The 16,673-nt window shown below is 41.9% G+C and overlaps 1 protein-coding gene across 1 annotated transcript in view; it reads left to right on the plus strand.

Annotated features, from left to right (window-relative positions):
* Positions 1-16,673, plus strand: part of cfap54 (cilia and flagella associated 54) — a gene marked incomplete at its 5' end in the record, with an annotated part of 138,402 nt that overhangs the window by 107,848 nt on the left and 13,881 nt on the right. The window contains 6 exons of the mRNA XM_084178040.1: positions 5,920-6,064; positions 7,542-7,738; positions 8,169-8,326; positions 8,445-8,574; positions 10,430-10,595; positions 13,525-13,685. Of these exons, the coding sequence (XP_084034166.1) occupies positions 5,920-6,064; positions 7,542-7,738; positions 8,169-8,326; positions 8,445-8,574; positions 10,430-10,595; positions 13,525-13,685 (957 nt within the window). The remainder of the gene's footprint in view (positions 1-5,919; positions 6,065-7,541; positions 7,739-8,168; positions 8,327-8,444; positions 8,575-10,429; positions 10,596-13,524; positions 13,686-16,673) is intronic.

A 16,673-nucleotide genomic window follows, 5' to 3' on the forward strand; every position in this document is an offset into this window, starting at 1 on the left:
AATGAGTTTTAATGACTCCAACCTAAGTGTATGTAAAATTCCGACTTCAACTGTATTAGAAACACTATGGTTTAATTCAGTTTGATGTTGAGTCTATGTTGTTTTTGTATCGCAAACACTTATTTTTTTATTTTATGTCCCCATTTGAAAGAGATACTACAGGGCAATAATTTGAGTAATGTTGGTTGAATTCTGTTATGTACTTTCCACTTCATTATTTTACTCTCCTGTGCATGTGAACTGTGCATGTGACCTTGGTGACTTGGCTAGATTAGCCAATCATAAGGCTTGTTACATTTTGGGCCAATCCAGGGACTTTGGGTTTTTGGGGCCACGGGACTCTACACTGTTGTTGTTGTCGAGTTTAAACTTTATTTTAATATCTGAATATAACATTTATTTAGAGCAGAAATACTTTTACTTACCTTACAAAAAAGTATAGTTAAAAAGTGTAGTCTGTTGGATTTACGGGATTCAACTATGTCTGTGTTGGATAGAGGCTCCAGTCGTTTTGTTTCAAAGGCAGGAATTCGTTTTTATAGCATCCCAACTGTGCGAAAACATGAGGGAAAAGAAACTGAGGAACTGAGCGAGCGTACTGTTTGTGGCTTGCTAGAATCAACAGAAAAGATGTTCAGCCTACCAAGCTTAGTGAAGTGTGCTCAGAGCACTTTGTAACAGGTAATCTAACCATATAGTTGGTAGGAAACATTTGTAGACAAGCTGGCATGGAAGGTTTCCGAAGATGGCGGCGAGTGCAGACAGGATTTTATCTTGCTCCGAGTAACCTTAACTTTTATCCATCTCAAATTTACTTAAATGTAACAAAACCTGGTTTATAGTAAACACAACAGAGAACAACGCTTAGTAGACCGCTAATTTGATCTGAAACTTGGCAAAATGGGAGAAAAAAAGAGCAAAGGGAGGAGAAGGCAGTTGCTAGCTGACCACTCATACACCGGTGAGAAAATCCTCAGGAGAAGAAATGGAGGAATCTGGACATTCGGTTGATTCAGAAACTCCAGCCAATAGTCCTGCACCCAAAAACACACAGAAAGAATTGTCTTTGCGTGAACTCCAGGTCAACATAATCGATGCTGTCACTGCAAAGATAAACGAAAGAGCCGATGGTCTGGAGAAAATGATAAGCGAAAACACATAAAAAATCGTTGACCTTGAGACATCTCTGAATCATGCATATGAGAGTATAGAAGAGCTTAAACGTGCAAACACTGCAAACTCTGATAAATGCACTGCACAGGAGAAGACTATCGCCGACATGCAAGAGTGCTTGTCGGCAGCATAGCGATACCGGAGAAGGTGGGGGGCTACGGCTTTACGGTGTCCCCGAGGACCAGGGTGAGAATGTGAAGGGCATAGTAAGTGACATCTGTAACCGTGTGGCTCCGGACTTCCCCGAAGGATATATAGATATGGCTGTGGATGTCGCTCATCGTATTGGGAAGAAGCAAGATGCCATCGGCAGCCGCTCGATCATCATCCAGTTTACTTTCCACACAGCGAGAGATGCAGTTTGGAAGAAAGCAAAGGAAAGCGCCTTTCTGAAAGAGAGAAAATGTAGATTCGGTGAGGACCTGACTGCAGCAGACAAGGCAGCAAAGGCAAAGTTGTGGCCTCTCGTCCAACAGGCCCGAAATCAAGGAAGGGGTGCAAACTACAGGGAAATCAGAGCCTTTTTCGCCGATGGAAAATACATTTGACCGGGTTGATTTGCTCCGCCGGTAGGCTTAAAAGGTAGCCCATTCCCCACAACAAACTGAGAGTTCTAGTTTTGAATTCTGGTGTTATGGTTTACAAGTTAAGAGTTATGTTAATACATATATGAAGCACCTTTTATAGAGAGGGTAGAGTTGAGATTGCATAGGATTTTCCTTTCTATTTTGTATATATGGATTTGAAGTTTATGTCAATCAATGCCAGGGGGATAAGGAAAGCTTCTCTTTTTTTGTAAGAACTGCAACGCAGATCTTGTATTCGTTCAAGAAACAAATTCATGCAAAGAGGATTATATAAAAAAAAATTATCAGTGGGACAGTGACATTTTCTTGGCCCACGGAACTAATAATTCATCTGGGGTTGCAATTTTAGCACACAATTTCAAAGGGACATTTTTGTTTACGGTCATCAACCACATGGACAGATTATTTGTGTTGTGTAATGTATATGGATACTGTTCTAGTCCTCCAAATAACTTACTTCTAGAGGAAATTGAGGAAATTCTTAAAAGTCTTCTGAGAAAATTTCCATCCAGTCAGATTATAGTTGGTGGGGATTTTAACATGGTTTATTATAATGAGACTGATAGATTGCCCCATAGGCCTAACATTGGTGTGAACAAATTGGTGAATTTCTGCCAAAGCCTGGACTAATTGACATATGGAGAGTTGAAAACCCTGGAGAGAAACAGTACACATGGAGTAATAGAGATTGTTCACTACAATCAAGAATTGACTTGTGGGTGATAACCTCTAGTCTTGAGCCCAACACTGTAGAGGTAAAAATACTGCCTGCAGTCCTGACGGATCATAAAGTCATATGGCTGACTGTAGGAATGTGCAGTAATGATGATAAGAAATAATCTGGTGGTTATTGGAAATTGAATAACTCATTGTTATTGCATGATGATTTAAAAAATGTGATTAAGAATCTAATTTCTGTTTACTGGAATTTAGCTACCTCTAATGCAGAATATGGGAAATATTGGGAACTGCTGAAATTTAAAATCCGCTCAGCCTGTATAACTTACGGGAAACGGCTTGCTTTAAGAAGGAGATGTGAGGTAGCTGACCTCTCTAAGAAAATTGCTGATATCACAGAGATTGAGCATCTTGGTCTTAATGAAAAAAAAAACTAAATGGAATGATTTACAAAATCAACTAGATACATAAGATCCAGAAAACAATGGCTTATAAAAGTCAAAAAGAACATTAGATACTTTTTTAATTTGGAAAAGAGGAGAGGGGAACTCCACATACTTCGGAAATTTAAGAGGATAGAGAGTTGGTATCAGACTTTACCACTAAGTTTTATGAGAATCTTTACTCCTTAGATAACAGTTTGAGTGACTCTAAGGATCTTCTTGATTCTATAGAGAATGTTAACTCTGTTAGTGAAGAATTCAATCGGTCTTGTTGTGAACATTTATCCGTTATGGACATCCAATATGGGGTTGCTCAATTAAAAAATAACAAGTTGTGATGGATTAACCTCTGAATTTTACAAAACCTTCTCTGAAGAAATAGCACAATTCTTACTTGAAACCTTTAAAGAGGCTATAAAGAAGGGAGAACTACCTGCCTCTCTGAAACAAGGGGTTATTACTCATACCTAAACCACAAAAGGATCTCTTAATTATTGACAATTGGCATCCAATCACACTCCTAAATAACGACTACAAAATTATAGCCTCAATCTTTGCGAAAAAGTTGTGCTTGAATGATCTGATTGATGAATGTCAATCAGGGTTTATGAAAGGGTGCCATATATCTAATAATCTGAGGCTGGTGTTAGATTTGGTTAAATATTGTGATCTATTGGATGACTCCCCTGTCATCTTATTTTTGGATTTTCAGAAAGCATTTGATACCATAAGTCACAATTTTATCTTTGATTGTCTTAAGCATTTGAAGTTTGGTAATTTTTTTGTTGACGCTATTAGAACTCTGTATAATGGTAGCAATAGCTGTATCAAACTCTGTCATGGAACATCCTCAAGGTTTAACATTTACAAATAAATACGACAAGGTTGTCCGATCTCACCTTTTTTATTTCTCAAACCTTATGCTCATTAGTTTATCAAAGTCAATTTGAAGGGATTACATTCCAGGCCAGAGAGATCAAGATATCCCAACTGGCGGATGACACCTCACTTTTTTTGAAAAATGTGTCACATTCTAGACGATTCTGTGCTTCCAACTTTGTGGCAACGGTTTAGGAAAGGCCCTTTCCTGTTTCAGCATGACAATGCCCCCGTACACAAAGCGAGGGTCTATACAGAAATGGTTTGTCAAGATCGGTGTGGAAGAACTTGACTGGCCTGCACAGAGCCCTGACCTCAACCCCATTGAAACCTTTGGGATGAATTGGAATGCCGACTCTGAGCCAGGCCTAATCGCCCAACATCAGTCCCCAACCTCACTAATGCTCTTGTGGCTGAATGGAAGCAAGTCCCTGGAGCAATGTTCCAACATCTAGTGGAAAGCCTTCCCAGAAGACTGGAGGCTGTTATAGCAGGAAAGTGGGGACCAACTCCATATTAATGCCCTTGATTTTGGAATGAGATGTTCGACAAGCAGGTATCCACATACTTCTGGCCATGTAGTGTATATCACAGAAGATTGAAATATAACAAAACCGTTTAACATGTAAACACCGGATTTTCTGCAAAAAATAATTACGTTTATTAATTATGAAATTATTTTAAAAAATTATAACATTCCACCGATGAGGCCGCTAGAGGGCACTTTGTTCATTCCACTGCAGGAAAGGGTTACAGATGACTGAGATCGGTTCTTTTAAAGAGGACTATATGTGAAAACAAACTAAGAAGAATAGGGGATTTCAGCACCTTGTGAATGTGCTCGAGCGACGTTACGACTTCTCGCACCCATTACAGCAAACAGGTAGTATTCGCCCTACATAAGCAAGCTAAATCTGAAGTTGTCAATGAATTAGCCAATGCACCCTGTGTTGCGCTTACTACAGATGGATGGACCTCCAGGGCTACAGAGAGCTACTGAGTGACAGCCCATCACATTACCACTGTGCTACAGACATACCCTCTTTATGAGAGTCACACAAGTCCACATCTTTTTCTCTTTGTAAGAAAATATTATAGCATAGGCCAATACAATGTCTGAGCCATGTTTACAAATTGATTTCACAAGCATATTGCACTTAATTTTTGTGTTGTTGATGAGTAATCGTGTGTTTTCATGTAAGAAAATACAGTGTTGGTATTCCTGATTTTTATCCTCTCATCAGGCATTGTATGACTTATGATCATATATTGGATTCAGGAATACCAACACTTTGTATTTTCTTAAATAAACAAAAAATAACTACTGTAATTTTTGGTATTTCATTTTCCTGCTGTACCGAAACCGAATCGAACTGTGACCCCAAAACCGTGACCCCAAAACCGCAATACGTACCGAACCGTGGGTTTGGTGAACCATTACACCCCTAGTGTGTAGTATGTGTATCTGCAAATTTTTGTATCTGCAAAAAACAGTCCACTGGCGCTCAGCCAAGGATCATGCACCTGACCCGTGGTATATTTAGCCCCGGTCTCCCCTATGTATTCATCACCAATGGCCAGTGCTAACGCACATAAACCATGCCAGTGCTAAAAATTCTGGTTCTAAAATGGTGGAGTTCACACATTTTTGGGATTTGAGATTTAACACTAGAAAGCCCTGTGACCCTCCTCTTTTAACAGTGGCCATCAAAACTGCTTTCAAAGGTGTGTTTCACCGCGACTGCATTAAGAATATTGTACAATGACTGGGCGTGCATGTTTCTTTCCCTGTGCGGGATATTAATACGAGCTGACCAATTGAATAGGTCAACTATTCTACTATGGGGTTGCTGATGCTTACTCGTATTGTTGGCTGAGGAAAATTAAATGTGGACAACAATCTTTCATTAGATCATTAAAAATTTGCATAATCAAAGGTACCAGATGTCAGCTCCGCCTGGCTCTCATTTGGATCATAGGTGCCGCGTCTCGGCCCCGGCGGGACCCGGACCAATTTAACCTCTGATGGTAGTGTATGTATCTGATGGTAGTGTGTGCATCTGATGGTTGTGTGTGTGTTTATCTGACTGTAGTGTGTGTGTCTGCAGTGTATCTTATGGTAGTGTATGTTTGATTGTCTATCTGTATCCTATGTTCAGGCCCTGGAGGACTTAGTGAACCGTCGTCTGGGCACAGAGGCCAGTGTTCTGTATGGCTCCAGACTGAGCAGGCATCTCACCCTGGCCAGAGTACAGCTCATACTGGCCCTCAGCTCCACCATACACTCCCTGCCTGAACCCCAAGGTAACAATACGGTAGTCACTCACTCTAACAGATGTTTTTTCCTCCAGATTTTATTTTTAACCTTTATTTAATCAGGGAGTATGCTAAGACCACAGTCTCTTTTGAAGATTAGCCCTGCATGAACAACACATCAATAAACAAGAATTACACTATACATAGCCTATCTACACTGAACAAAAATATAATTGCAACATGCAACAATTTCTAAGATTTTACTGAGTTACAGTTCATATAAGGAAATCAGTCAATTGAAATAAATTCATTAGGCCCTAATCTATGGATTTCACATGACTGGGAATACATATATGCATCTGTTGGTCACAGATAAAGTAGGGGCGTGGATCAGAAAACCAGTTAGTATCTGGTGTGACCACCATTTGCCTCATGCAGTGCGACACATCTCCTTTGCATAGAGTTGATCAGGCTGTTGATTGTGGCCTGTGGAATGTTGTCCCACTACTCTTCAGTGGCTGTGTGAAGTTGCTGGATATTGGCGGGACCTGGAACATGCTGTCATACATGTCGATCCAGAGCATCCCAAACATGCTCAATGGGTGACATGTCTGGCGAGTATGCAGGCCATTGAAGAACTGAGACATTTTCAGCTTCCAGGAATTGTGTACAGATCCTTGCGACACGGGGCTGTGCATTATCATGCTGAAACATGAGGTGAGGGCGGCAGATGAATGGCACGACAATGGGCCTCAGGATCTCATCACGGTATCTTTGTGCATTCAAATTGCCATCAATAAAATGCAATTGAGTTCGTTGTCCGAATCTTATGCCTGCCCATACCATAACCTCACCGCCACCATGGGGCACTCTGTTCACAAAGTTGAGATCAGCAAACCGCTCACCCACACAACGCCATCTGCACGGTACAGTTGAAATCGAGATTCATCCGTGAAGAGCACACTTCTCCAGTGTGCCAGTGGCCATCAAAGGTGAGCATTTGCCCACTTAAGTTGGTTATGACGCCAAACTGCAGTCAGGACAAGACTGGTGAGGACAATGAGCACCCATCTGAGACGGTTTCTGACAGTTTGTGCAGAAATTCTTCGGTTGTGCAAACCCACAGTTTCATCAGCTGTCCGGGTGGCTGGTCTCAGACGATTCCGCAGGTGAAGATGCCTGATGAGGAGGTCCTTACACGTGGTTACACGTGGTCTGTGGTTGTGAGGCCGGTTGGACGTACGGCCAAATTCCCTAAAAATCGATCCACTTATCTCTTTCATCAGTATATTGCCATTAGAATTAACTGGTGGACATTTCCCCCTTAATGTTTGTTTATGTCTGTCTCGTTCACATCCCTGCAGCTGTATGATCCCACTGCTAGTCAGGGACATAAAGGAGATTCAAGACTTGTTTCCAAGAGGATCTAGAAAAACACTGATGTCTTTTGATTAACACTTCTGAACAGTAATGGCATGGGGATGCACAGTAGGACTGTTTAATATTGTTTGTTGATATTCTCCAGATATCTCAGATGGGGCGGTGCGTTGCAGTGTTGTGAGGAGGACATCCAGTACCCCAGGTATCCCTAACTCTCCCTCCGGAGAGAGGGATAGTGACAGTGACAAGTCACACGGTGGCTCCCCAACCAGGAAGACCAGGGAGCCCAAAGGACTGCACCTCGACCCCCAGAAAGACAAGCTCACCCTCAGCAAAGTCAAGGTTTGTGTGTCTCTGGTTGTGTGTCTCTGTGTAGAGTGTACATTAGGTGAAATAGAAAGTCATTAGGTGACATTTGTTTTAGCACTTTCACCTTTTTGTATTCTTCCGAGGATGGATTAAATTAAGTATATATTTGCATCTCGGCCTTCTTGGATTTTTCCTTTTCATAGTTTGAGTGTGAATACCTTTTGCACTCTACATTAGGTGACACCCACCAAACCTGCACCAGTCATGTTTTTTAAAGTAATTTTTTAACGTTTTACTCTTTAAGAATTGCATTATCTGATTGATTCAGCCTGAAGTCAATGTGGAGAAGAGCATCTGTTAAAATGCTCAAATATAACTTGCAAGAGTTTTCCATACTTGTATTTTCTGTCTGTGTGGAGACACTGCGTCTACCTCCAACCCTAACCTCTCCACTCCCCTGTAGGCGTTACTGCTGAGAGAGGTGTGTCGTCACCTGAGCCCCCAGCTGCAGCTCTGTCTCTCCTCTCAGCCCAACTCTGACCCTGAGGAACTGGAGCTGGCTATAGACACCTACCTGCTACTGTCTAACCTCTACCTGCAGCAGGGCAAAACCGCTTACAGGTGAGGTACAGGGCTATGTCCTGTGTGTAAATGTGTTTGTATTCATCTATCCATTCCTCTATCCACCCATCCATCCATCCAACCATCTATCAAAATGATGTCTGTTTATTCTTTGCAGTGCTGACATGGCAGTGTCTGCTATGAGTCTGCTCCAGAACTCTCCCATCACTCTGAGGGGAAGCCCCTCCCCTGTCCACAGACCCCTCTCCTCTTCCCTCAGAAGACAGTCCAGACCTAAGAGTGAACAGGTACCTACAATCACCTCGTAATTACCTCTCTTAACTGTACCGTAAAATGCTTTTTGCACAGCTAGATCTTTCAGAATTGTCTTTTGACCCACAAAAATGAAGTGATTTTCTTTTGTTTTATGTCATGACTCAAAAGAAACCATTTGGTTCCATTTGGGAAATTCGGTTCCTTATATTCCCCCTGCCACTTAGACCCAGCCAAGACCTAGAGGTAGCTGTGTGTGTACAGTGCCTTGCAAAAGTATTCATACCCCTTGGCGTTTTTCCTATTTTGTTGCATTACAACCTGTAATTTAAATTGATTTTTATTTGGAATTCATGTAATGGACATACACAAAATAGTCCAAATTGGTGATGTGAAATGAAAAAAATAACTTGTTTCAGAAAATTCTAAAAAATAAATAACGGAAAAGTGGTGCGGTGCATATGTATTCACCCCCTTTGCTATGAAGCCCCTAAATAAGATCCGGTGCAACCAATTACCTTCAGAAGTCACATAATTTGTTAAATAAAGTCCACCTGTGTGCAATCTAAGTGTCACATGATCTGTCACATGATCTCAGTATATATACACCTATTCTGAAAGGCCCCAAAGTCTGCAACACCACTAAGCAAGGGGCACCACCAAGCAAGCGGCACCATGAAGACCAAGGAGCTTTTCAAACAGGTCAGGGACAAAGTTGTGGAGAAGTACAGATCAGATTTGGGTTATAAAAGAATATCAGAAACTTTGAACATCCCACGGAGCACCATTAAATCCATTATTTAAAAATGGAAAGAATATGGCACCACAACAAACCCGCCAAAACTCACGGACCAGGCAAGGAGGGGATTAATCAGAGAGGCAACAAAGAGACCAAAGATTACCCTGAAGGAGCTGCAAAGCTCCACAGCGGAGATTGGAGTATCTGTCCATAGGACCACTTTAAGCCGTACACTCCACAGAGCTGAGCTTTACGGAAGAGTGGTCAGAAAAAAGCCATTGCTTCAAGAACAAAATAAGCAAACACGTTTGGTGTTCGCCAAAAGGCATGTGGGAGACTCCCCAAACATATGGAAGAAGGTACTCTGGTCAGATGAGACTAAAATTGAGCTTTATGGCCATCAAGGAAAACGCTATGTCTGGCGCAAACCCAAAACCTCTCATCACCCCGAGAACATCGGCAGGGACTAGGAAACTGGTCAGAATTGAAGGAATGATAGATGGCGCTAAATACAGGGAAATTATTGAGGGAAACCTGTTTCAGTCTTCCAGAGATTTGAGACTGGGACAGAGGTTCACCTTCCAGCAGGACAATGACCCTAAGCATACAGCTAAAGCAACACTTGAGTGATTTAAGGGGAAACATTTAAATGTCTTGGAATGGCCTAGTCAAAGCCCAGACCTCAATCCAATTGAGAATCTGTGGTATGACTTAAAGATTGCTTTACACCAGCGGAACCCATCCAACTTGAAGGAGCTGGAGCAGTTTTGCCTTGAAGAATGGGCAAAAATCCCAGTGGCTAGATGTTCCAAGCTTATAGAGACATACCCCAAGAGACTTGCAGCTCTAATTGCTGCAAAAGGTGGCTCTACAAAGTATTGACTTTGGGGGGGGGTGAATAGTTATCCACGCTCAAGTTTTCTGTTTTTTTTGGTCTTATTTCTTGTTTGTTTCACAATAAAATATATGTTGCATCTTCAAAGTGGTAGGCATGTTGTGTAAATCAAATTATACAAATCCCCAAAAATCAATTTTAATTCCAGGTTGTAAGGCAACAAAATAGGAAAAATGCCAAGGGGGGTGAATACTTTCGCATGCCACTGTATCTGTTGTTGTGAGTGTGTGTGTGTGTGTGTGTATCCCCTCCCCAGGGGGGTATGAGGGAGGCAGAGCACCATGCCCCCAGCCCACAGCCAGGTGACTGTCCCCAGGCAGTAGAGGCCAGAGAGAGGATGGAACGGTCTCTGTGGCTCCGCTGTAGACTGGCTGTGGTACGCAGTCTGGTCGCACACATCCCTGGCACTGCCATCTACCCAGGTACTTGTGTTTGTGTGTGTGTTGCACCTCAGGGCTCGATAGTAACACCTGTCCGCTTGCCCGGGGCAAGTAAAAAAATATATAGTTGCACAAGCAGATTATAGATTTATTTTGTCCGAATAAAAAGTAAAAAGAATCACGCAAAAATCACAATATCAACCAATTATGATACACCGATCAGAATTGGATCAAAGAGTCTTCCGAATGAGATGTGTTAATTATTGTAGGCATGCATTGACAGGCACAAGCTGTCTTTCAATCATGCAGTCGTGAGATGCGTTTTTGAGATCAAAGCCAGCTTAGCTGCGTGTGCACATGTTGATATTCAATTGCTAGTTAGTGAGTTATTTGTCCAGTTATAGCACATTTTTGGTCAGCAATGAAAATCCTGGAAAAGTCATGGTGTACATCACCTGCGTGTGTGCCAGTGGGTGTTGCCAGAGGAGAGAGAGAGCGAGAGACATTGCTCAGCATGTAAAATAATGATATAGACTAGCCAATTCAAAACATATTGTGTAGTTTGGCTGGTTAACTATTTAGTGAGTAGCATGGATTAATGTCACTGTCATGTCTGATGTCCTAAAATTACTTTCCACCGGCACTCGTGTATAACCGCAATTGGCCAACACGCAGTTGATACGGGTGCTCGTGTATAACCGCAAATGGCCAACACGCAGTTGATCAAGCCAATGCTGAATACTCCGGTTATTCAACCGTCTCTCAAGCGCTCAAAATTGGCTAGGATTCTCCTTTATTCAATACTGGCCATGTAATTCTGACAAAGTTAAAATAATATTATTAGAATAGCCTAATTGACAAGTTGCTTAACTCCTATTCTGTCAAGATCTCCCCTGAACACTGAATATTTTAGCCTTACAAATAGATAAATATCTTAGTTAGGTACCTCGTCCACTGTGGCCATTTAATCCCTGGTTCATTGAATGAGGGAATTATTTTATAAAAACAAAAGTATTTGGTTGTAAATGTAATGTTGCAGGGTGGCCAACCATCCTCCAGGAGAGCTACTGGGTGTGCAGGCTTTTTCTCCAGCCCTGCTCAAACACACCACATTGTAAAAAATCAGCTGCTCAACAGCACCTTGATAAGCTGACTGGTGTGTTTGAGCAGGGTTGGGTCAAAAGCCTGCACACCCAGTAGCTCTCCAGATGGAGGGTTGACGACCACACGTGTTTGATACAGTAGCCAATTAGTGCAGTATTTTACTTTGTGGGGAGTTAAGTGTCTTTCTCAAGGCCACAATGGCAGGAGATATAATAAATGGCATCAGAGACCAGCAGCCTTCCATTGTCAATACCAGTGATAATAATGAATGTTATTTTGTGAAGTGGTTCCTTGCATCATACAACACCTTTTTGGCCCATGGTGCCCAAGTGACTTGGCTCAGGCAAGTAAAAAATCAGTCCTACTTGTCCGAAGGACAAATGGCTAAAAAAGTTAATGTCAAGCCCTGCACCTCATATCGACTTACACTCCACCTCTTTATTTTATAATATTGTTGCTCTGTATGTGTATGGTACATTTTCCCCGAAATACAGTGCATTCGGAATGTATTCAGACCCCTAGACTTTTTCCACATTTTGGTACATTACAGCCTTATTCTAAAATGGATTACATCATTTCCCCCCCCTCATTAATCTACACACAATACCCCATAATAACAAAGCGAAAACAGGTTTTAAGATTTTTTTGTAAATTTACAAAAAATAAATAATAATAATATTTACATAAGTATTCAGACCATTTGCTATGAGACTCGAAATTGAGCTCAGGTGCATCTTGTTTCCATTGATCATCCTTGAGATGTTTCTACAACTTGATTGGAGTCCATCTGTGGTAAATTCAATTGATTGGACATGATTTGGAAAGGCACACACCTGTCTATATAAGGTCCCACAGTTGATAGTGCATGTCAGAGCAAAAACCAAGCCATGACGTCAAAGGAATTGTCCGTAGAGCTCCAAGACAGGATTGTGTCGAGGCAGAAATCTGGGGAAGGGTACCAAAACATTTCTGTAGCATTAAAAGTCCCCAAGAACACAGTGGCCTCCATCATTCTTAAACGGAAGAAGTTTGGAACCACCAAGACTCTTCCTAGAGCTGGCCGCCCGGCCACACTGAGCAATTGGGGAGAAGGGCCTTGGTCAGGGAGATGACCAAGAACCCGAGTTTATCTGTGGAGATGGGAGAACCTTCCAGAAGGACAACCATCTCTGCAGCACTCCACCAATCAGGCCTTTATGGTAGAGTGACCAGACGGAAGCCACTCTTCAGTAAAAGGCACATGACAGCCCACTTGGAGTTTGCCAAAAGGCACCTAAAGGACTCAGACCATGAGAAACAAGATTCTCTGGTCTGATGAAACCAAGATTGAACTCTTTGGCTTGAATGCCCAGTGTCACGTTTGGAGGAAACCTGTCACCATCCTTACAGTGAAGCATGGTAGTGCAGCGACGCTCCCCATCCAACCTGACAGAGCTTGAGAGGATCTGCAGAGAAGAATGGGAGAAACTCCCCAAATACAGGTATGCCAAGCTTGTAGTGTCATACCCAATAAGACTCAAGGCTGTAATCGCTGCCAAAGGTGCTTCAACAAAGCACTGAGTAAAGGGTCTGAATACTTATGTAAATGTGGTATTTCAGTTTTGTATTTTTTATAATTTTGCAAAAAAGTTCTACAAAACAGTTTTTGCTTTGTCATTATGGGGTATTGTGTGTAGGTTGATGAGGGGAAAAAAACAATTTAATGCATTTTAAAATAAGGCTGTGACGTAACAAAATGTGGAAATAGTCAAGAGGTCTGAATACTTTCCGAATGCACTCTATGTATCTTACAAAAGTCTGGACAGGTTACATTTAGGTATGTGTGTGACTTACACTATCCTGTGTGCGTGTGCATGTGCGTACGTAGGTATGGACAGCAGTGTGGTGGCCACAAAGCTGTTGAAGGAGGGTCTACAGGAGGCTGAGGTGTGGGGAGACCCAGACACCAGAGCCCTGTTTCTCCTCCAAGGGGCTAGACTGGACACACACAGAGGACTGCCCCGCGAGAACAGCACCTCACTGCTACAGGTAGCTAACAACCACACACACACACACACACACCTTACTGCTACAGGTCACACATTCTTATTGATATCTACAGTGAGGGAAAAAAATATTTGATCCCCTGCTGATTTTGTACGTTTGCCCACTGACAAATAAATGATCAGTCTATAATTTTAATGGTAGGTTTATTTGAACAGTGAGTGACAGAATAACAACAACAAAAATCCAGAAAAAACGCATGTAAAAAATGTTATAAATTGATTTTCATTTTAATGAGGGAAATAAGTATTTTACCCCCTCTCAATCAGAAAGATTTCTGGCTCCCAGGTGTCTTTTATACAGGTAACGAGCTGAGATTAGGAGCACACTCTTAAAGAGAGTGCTCCTAATCTCAGCTTGTTACCTGTATAAAAGACACCTGTCCACAGAAGCAATCAATCAATCAGATTCCAAACTCTCCACCATGGCCAAGACCAAAGAGCTCTCCAAGGATGTCAGGGACAAGATTGTAGACCTACACAAGGCTGGAATGGGCTACAAGACCATCACCAAGCAGCTTGGTGAGAAGGTGACAACAGTTGGTGCGATTATTCGCAAATGGAAGAAACACAAAATAACTGTCAATCTCCCTCGGCCTGGGGCTCCATGCAAGATCTCACCTCGTGGAGTTGCAATGATCATGAGAACGGTGAGGAATCAGCCCAGAACTACGCGGGAGGATCTTGTCAATGATCTCAAGGCAGCTGGGACCATAGTCACCAAGAAAACAATTGGTAACACACTACGCCGTGAAGGACTGAAATCCTGCAGCGCCCGCAAGGTCCCCCTGCTCAAGAAAGCACATATACATGCCCGTCTGAAGTTTGCCAATGAACATCTGAATGATTCAGAGGAGAACTGGGTGAAAGTGTTGTGATCAGATGAGACCAAAATGGAGCTCTTTGGCATCAACTCAACTCGCCGTGTTTGGAGGAGGAGGAATGCTGCCTATGACCCCAAGAACACCATCCCCACCGTCAAACATGGAGGTGGAAACATTATGCTTTGGGGGTGTTTTTCTGCTAAGGGGACAGGACAACTTCACCGCATCAAAGGAACGATGGACGGGGCCATGTACAGTCAAATCTTGGGTGAGAACCTCCTTCCCTCAGCCAGGGCATTGAAAATGGGTCGTGGATGGGTATTCCAGCATGACAATGACCCAAAACACACGGCCAAGGCAACAAAGGAGTGGCTCAAGAAGTAGCACATTAAGGTCCTGGAGTGGCCTAGGCAGTCTCCAGACCTTAATCCCATAGAAAATCTGTGGAGGGCGCTGAAGGTTCGAGTTGCCAAACGTCAGCCTCGAAACCTTAATGACTTGGAGAAGATCTGCAAAGGGGACTGGGACAAAATCCCTCCTGAGATGTGTGCAAACCTGGTGGCCAACAACAAGAAACGTTTGACCTCTGTGATTGCCAACAAGGGTTTTGCCACCAAGTACTAAGTCATGTTTTGCAGAGGGGTCAAATACTTATTTCCCTCATTAAAATGCAAATCAATTGATAACATTTTTGACATGCGTTTTTCTGGATTTTTTTGTTGTTGTTATTCTGTCTCTCACTGTTCAAATAAACCTACCATTAAAATTATAGACTGATCATTTCTTTGTCAGTGGGCAAATGTACAAAATCAGCAGGGGATCAAATACTTTTTTCCCTCACTGTATACACACTCTCACATTACAATAGTGCTGTCACGATACCAGAATTTTGACTTTGATACCAATACCAGGTTTAGTATTTTTCCAAAATGATACTCGAATCCACAGCAAAAAAAGAAAGCGAGGATAACTTTTTTGTAGAAATACTGTGAGAAGGTAAGTTCTCATTTCCACAGAAATTTCCCTAATAACATATTGGTAAAAATATTTTAGACGGACTCTTTACCATTGCCTAAACATGGTTCATATTATCAAGCAGGTGTGTTATTAGCATTAAGCATTGTCGTCTGTAGCCTAACTGATGCAGCATAATGGCAAAATAAATAGGCTGAAGTATGCATTAGGCTTTGAGTGAGTTAAAGTGAGTTTTTCCCCTAGTCATTTCTCAGTCAATACTCATATTACGGAATGAAATTTGGCACACCGGTTCCCTAAATGGTCAGCAGATGGCGCCGCGATCCGCTCGCTAGTTTTCTTGCTGGAAAGATGTATTGAGATTTTCCATTCTCCCGTATGTATTTTCGAAGACATTTAAGAAAATCCACTATATTGTCAACAGTGACACTCAAATGACCAAGAAAGATTACATATCAGAAGTGCCTTCCGTTCGAATATAAGAGGAAGGTGTTGTTGATGTAATTAAAAAACATTTTTTATTTTACAGGAAAGAATGAAGGTAAGCTAACTAAATTAACAAAATTACATGGGGGCTAACAGGCTAATATTATTTATTTTTTTGAAGGTGAAACAGAAAAAGATAGACAGCATTAGGATTACAGATCATACAGTCTAATTCAAAGTGAGAAATGCAGCATGCCCTCATTGAAAATCTATATGTTCTATGTACCGAGCTGTTACGCAAAGCTGAAACCTAGCCACTCTCCTCTCCTAACAACATTACCTAGCTACACAACGTTATATCCCGATGTCATTGACACTCAATATATTTTTGTTCTCAGCTACATCTAAGCCATCAAAATTGAATTCAAGCCAGATAGCATACATTATTGAAATTGTATCGGTTTCATTAGTTGACGTTGAAACGTCAGTTGCTTGCTAGCCAGCTAGCTTGCTTGCTAGCCAGGCTCCCGGGTTCATTTCTCTTCCGAGCAGCCCACTTATGGCACAAGTATGCTAACTATCTAGCTAACTCGTTGTACCTGGACAACATTGACCCTCAACATAATTATTTTGTTCAATTATCTCAGCCATAGTCACAGTTAAATTCAAGGCAGATGAACTATCTAACAGGCATGAGCTCAGATCGGCTAAAAACGTTCATTTTGTTTAATCTAACCTACCTCTCAACT

The sequence above is a fragment of the Coregonus lavaretus genome (genome assembly GCF_964263955.1).
Source record: "Coregonus lavaretus genome assembly, chromosome: 15".
Taxonomy (NCBI): domain Eukaryota; kingdom Metazoa; phylum Chordata; class Actinopteri; order Salmoniformes; family Salmonidae; genus Coregonus; species Coregonus lavaretus.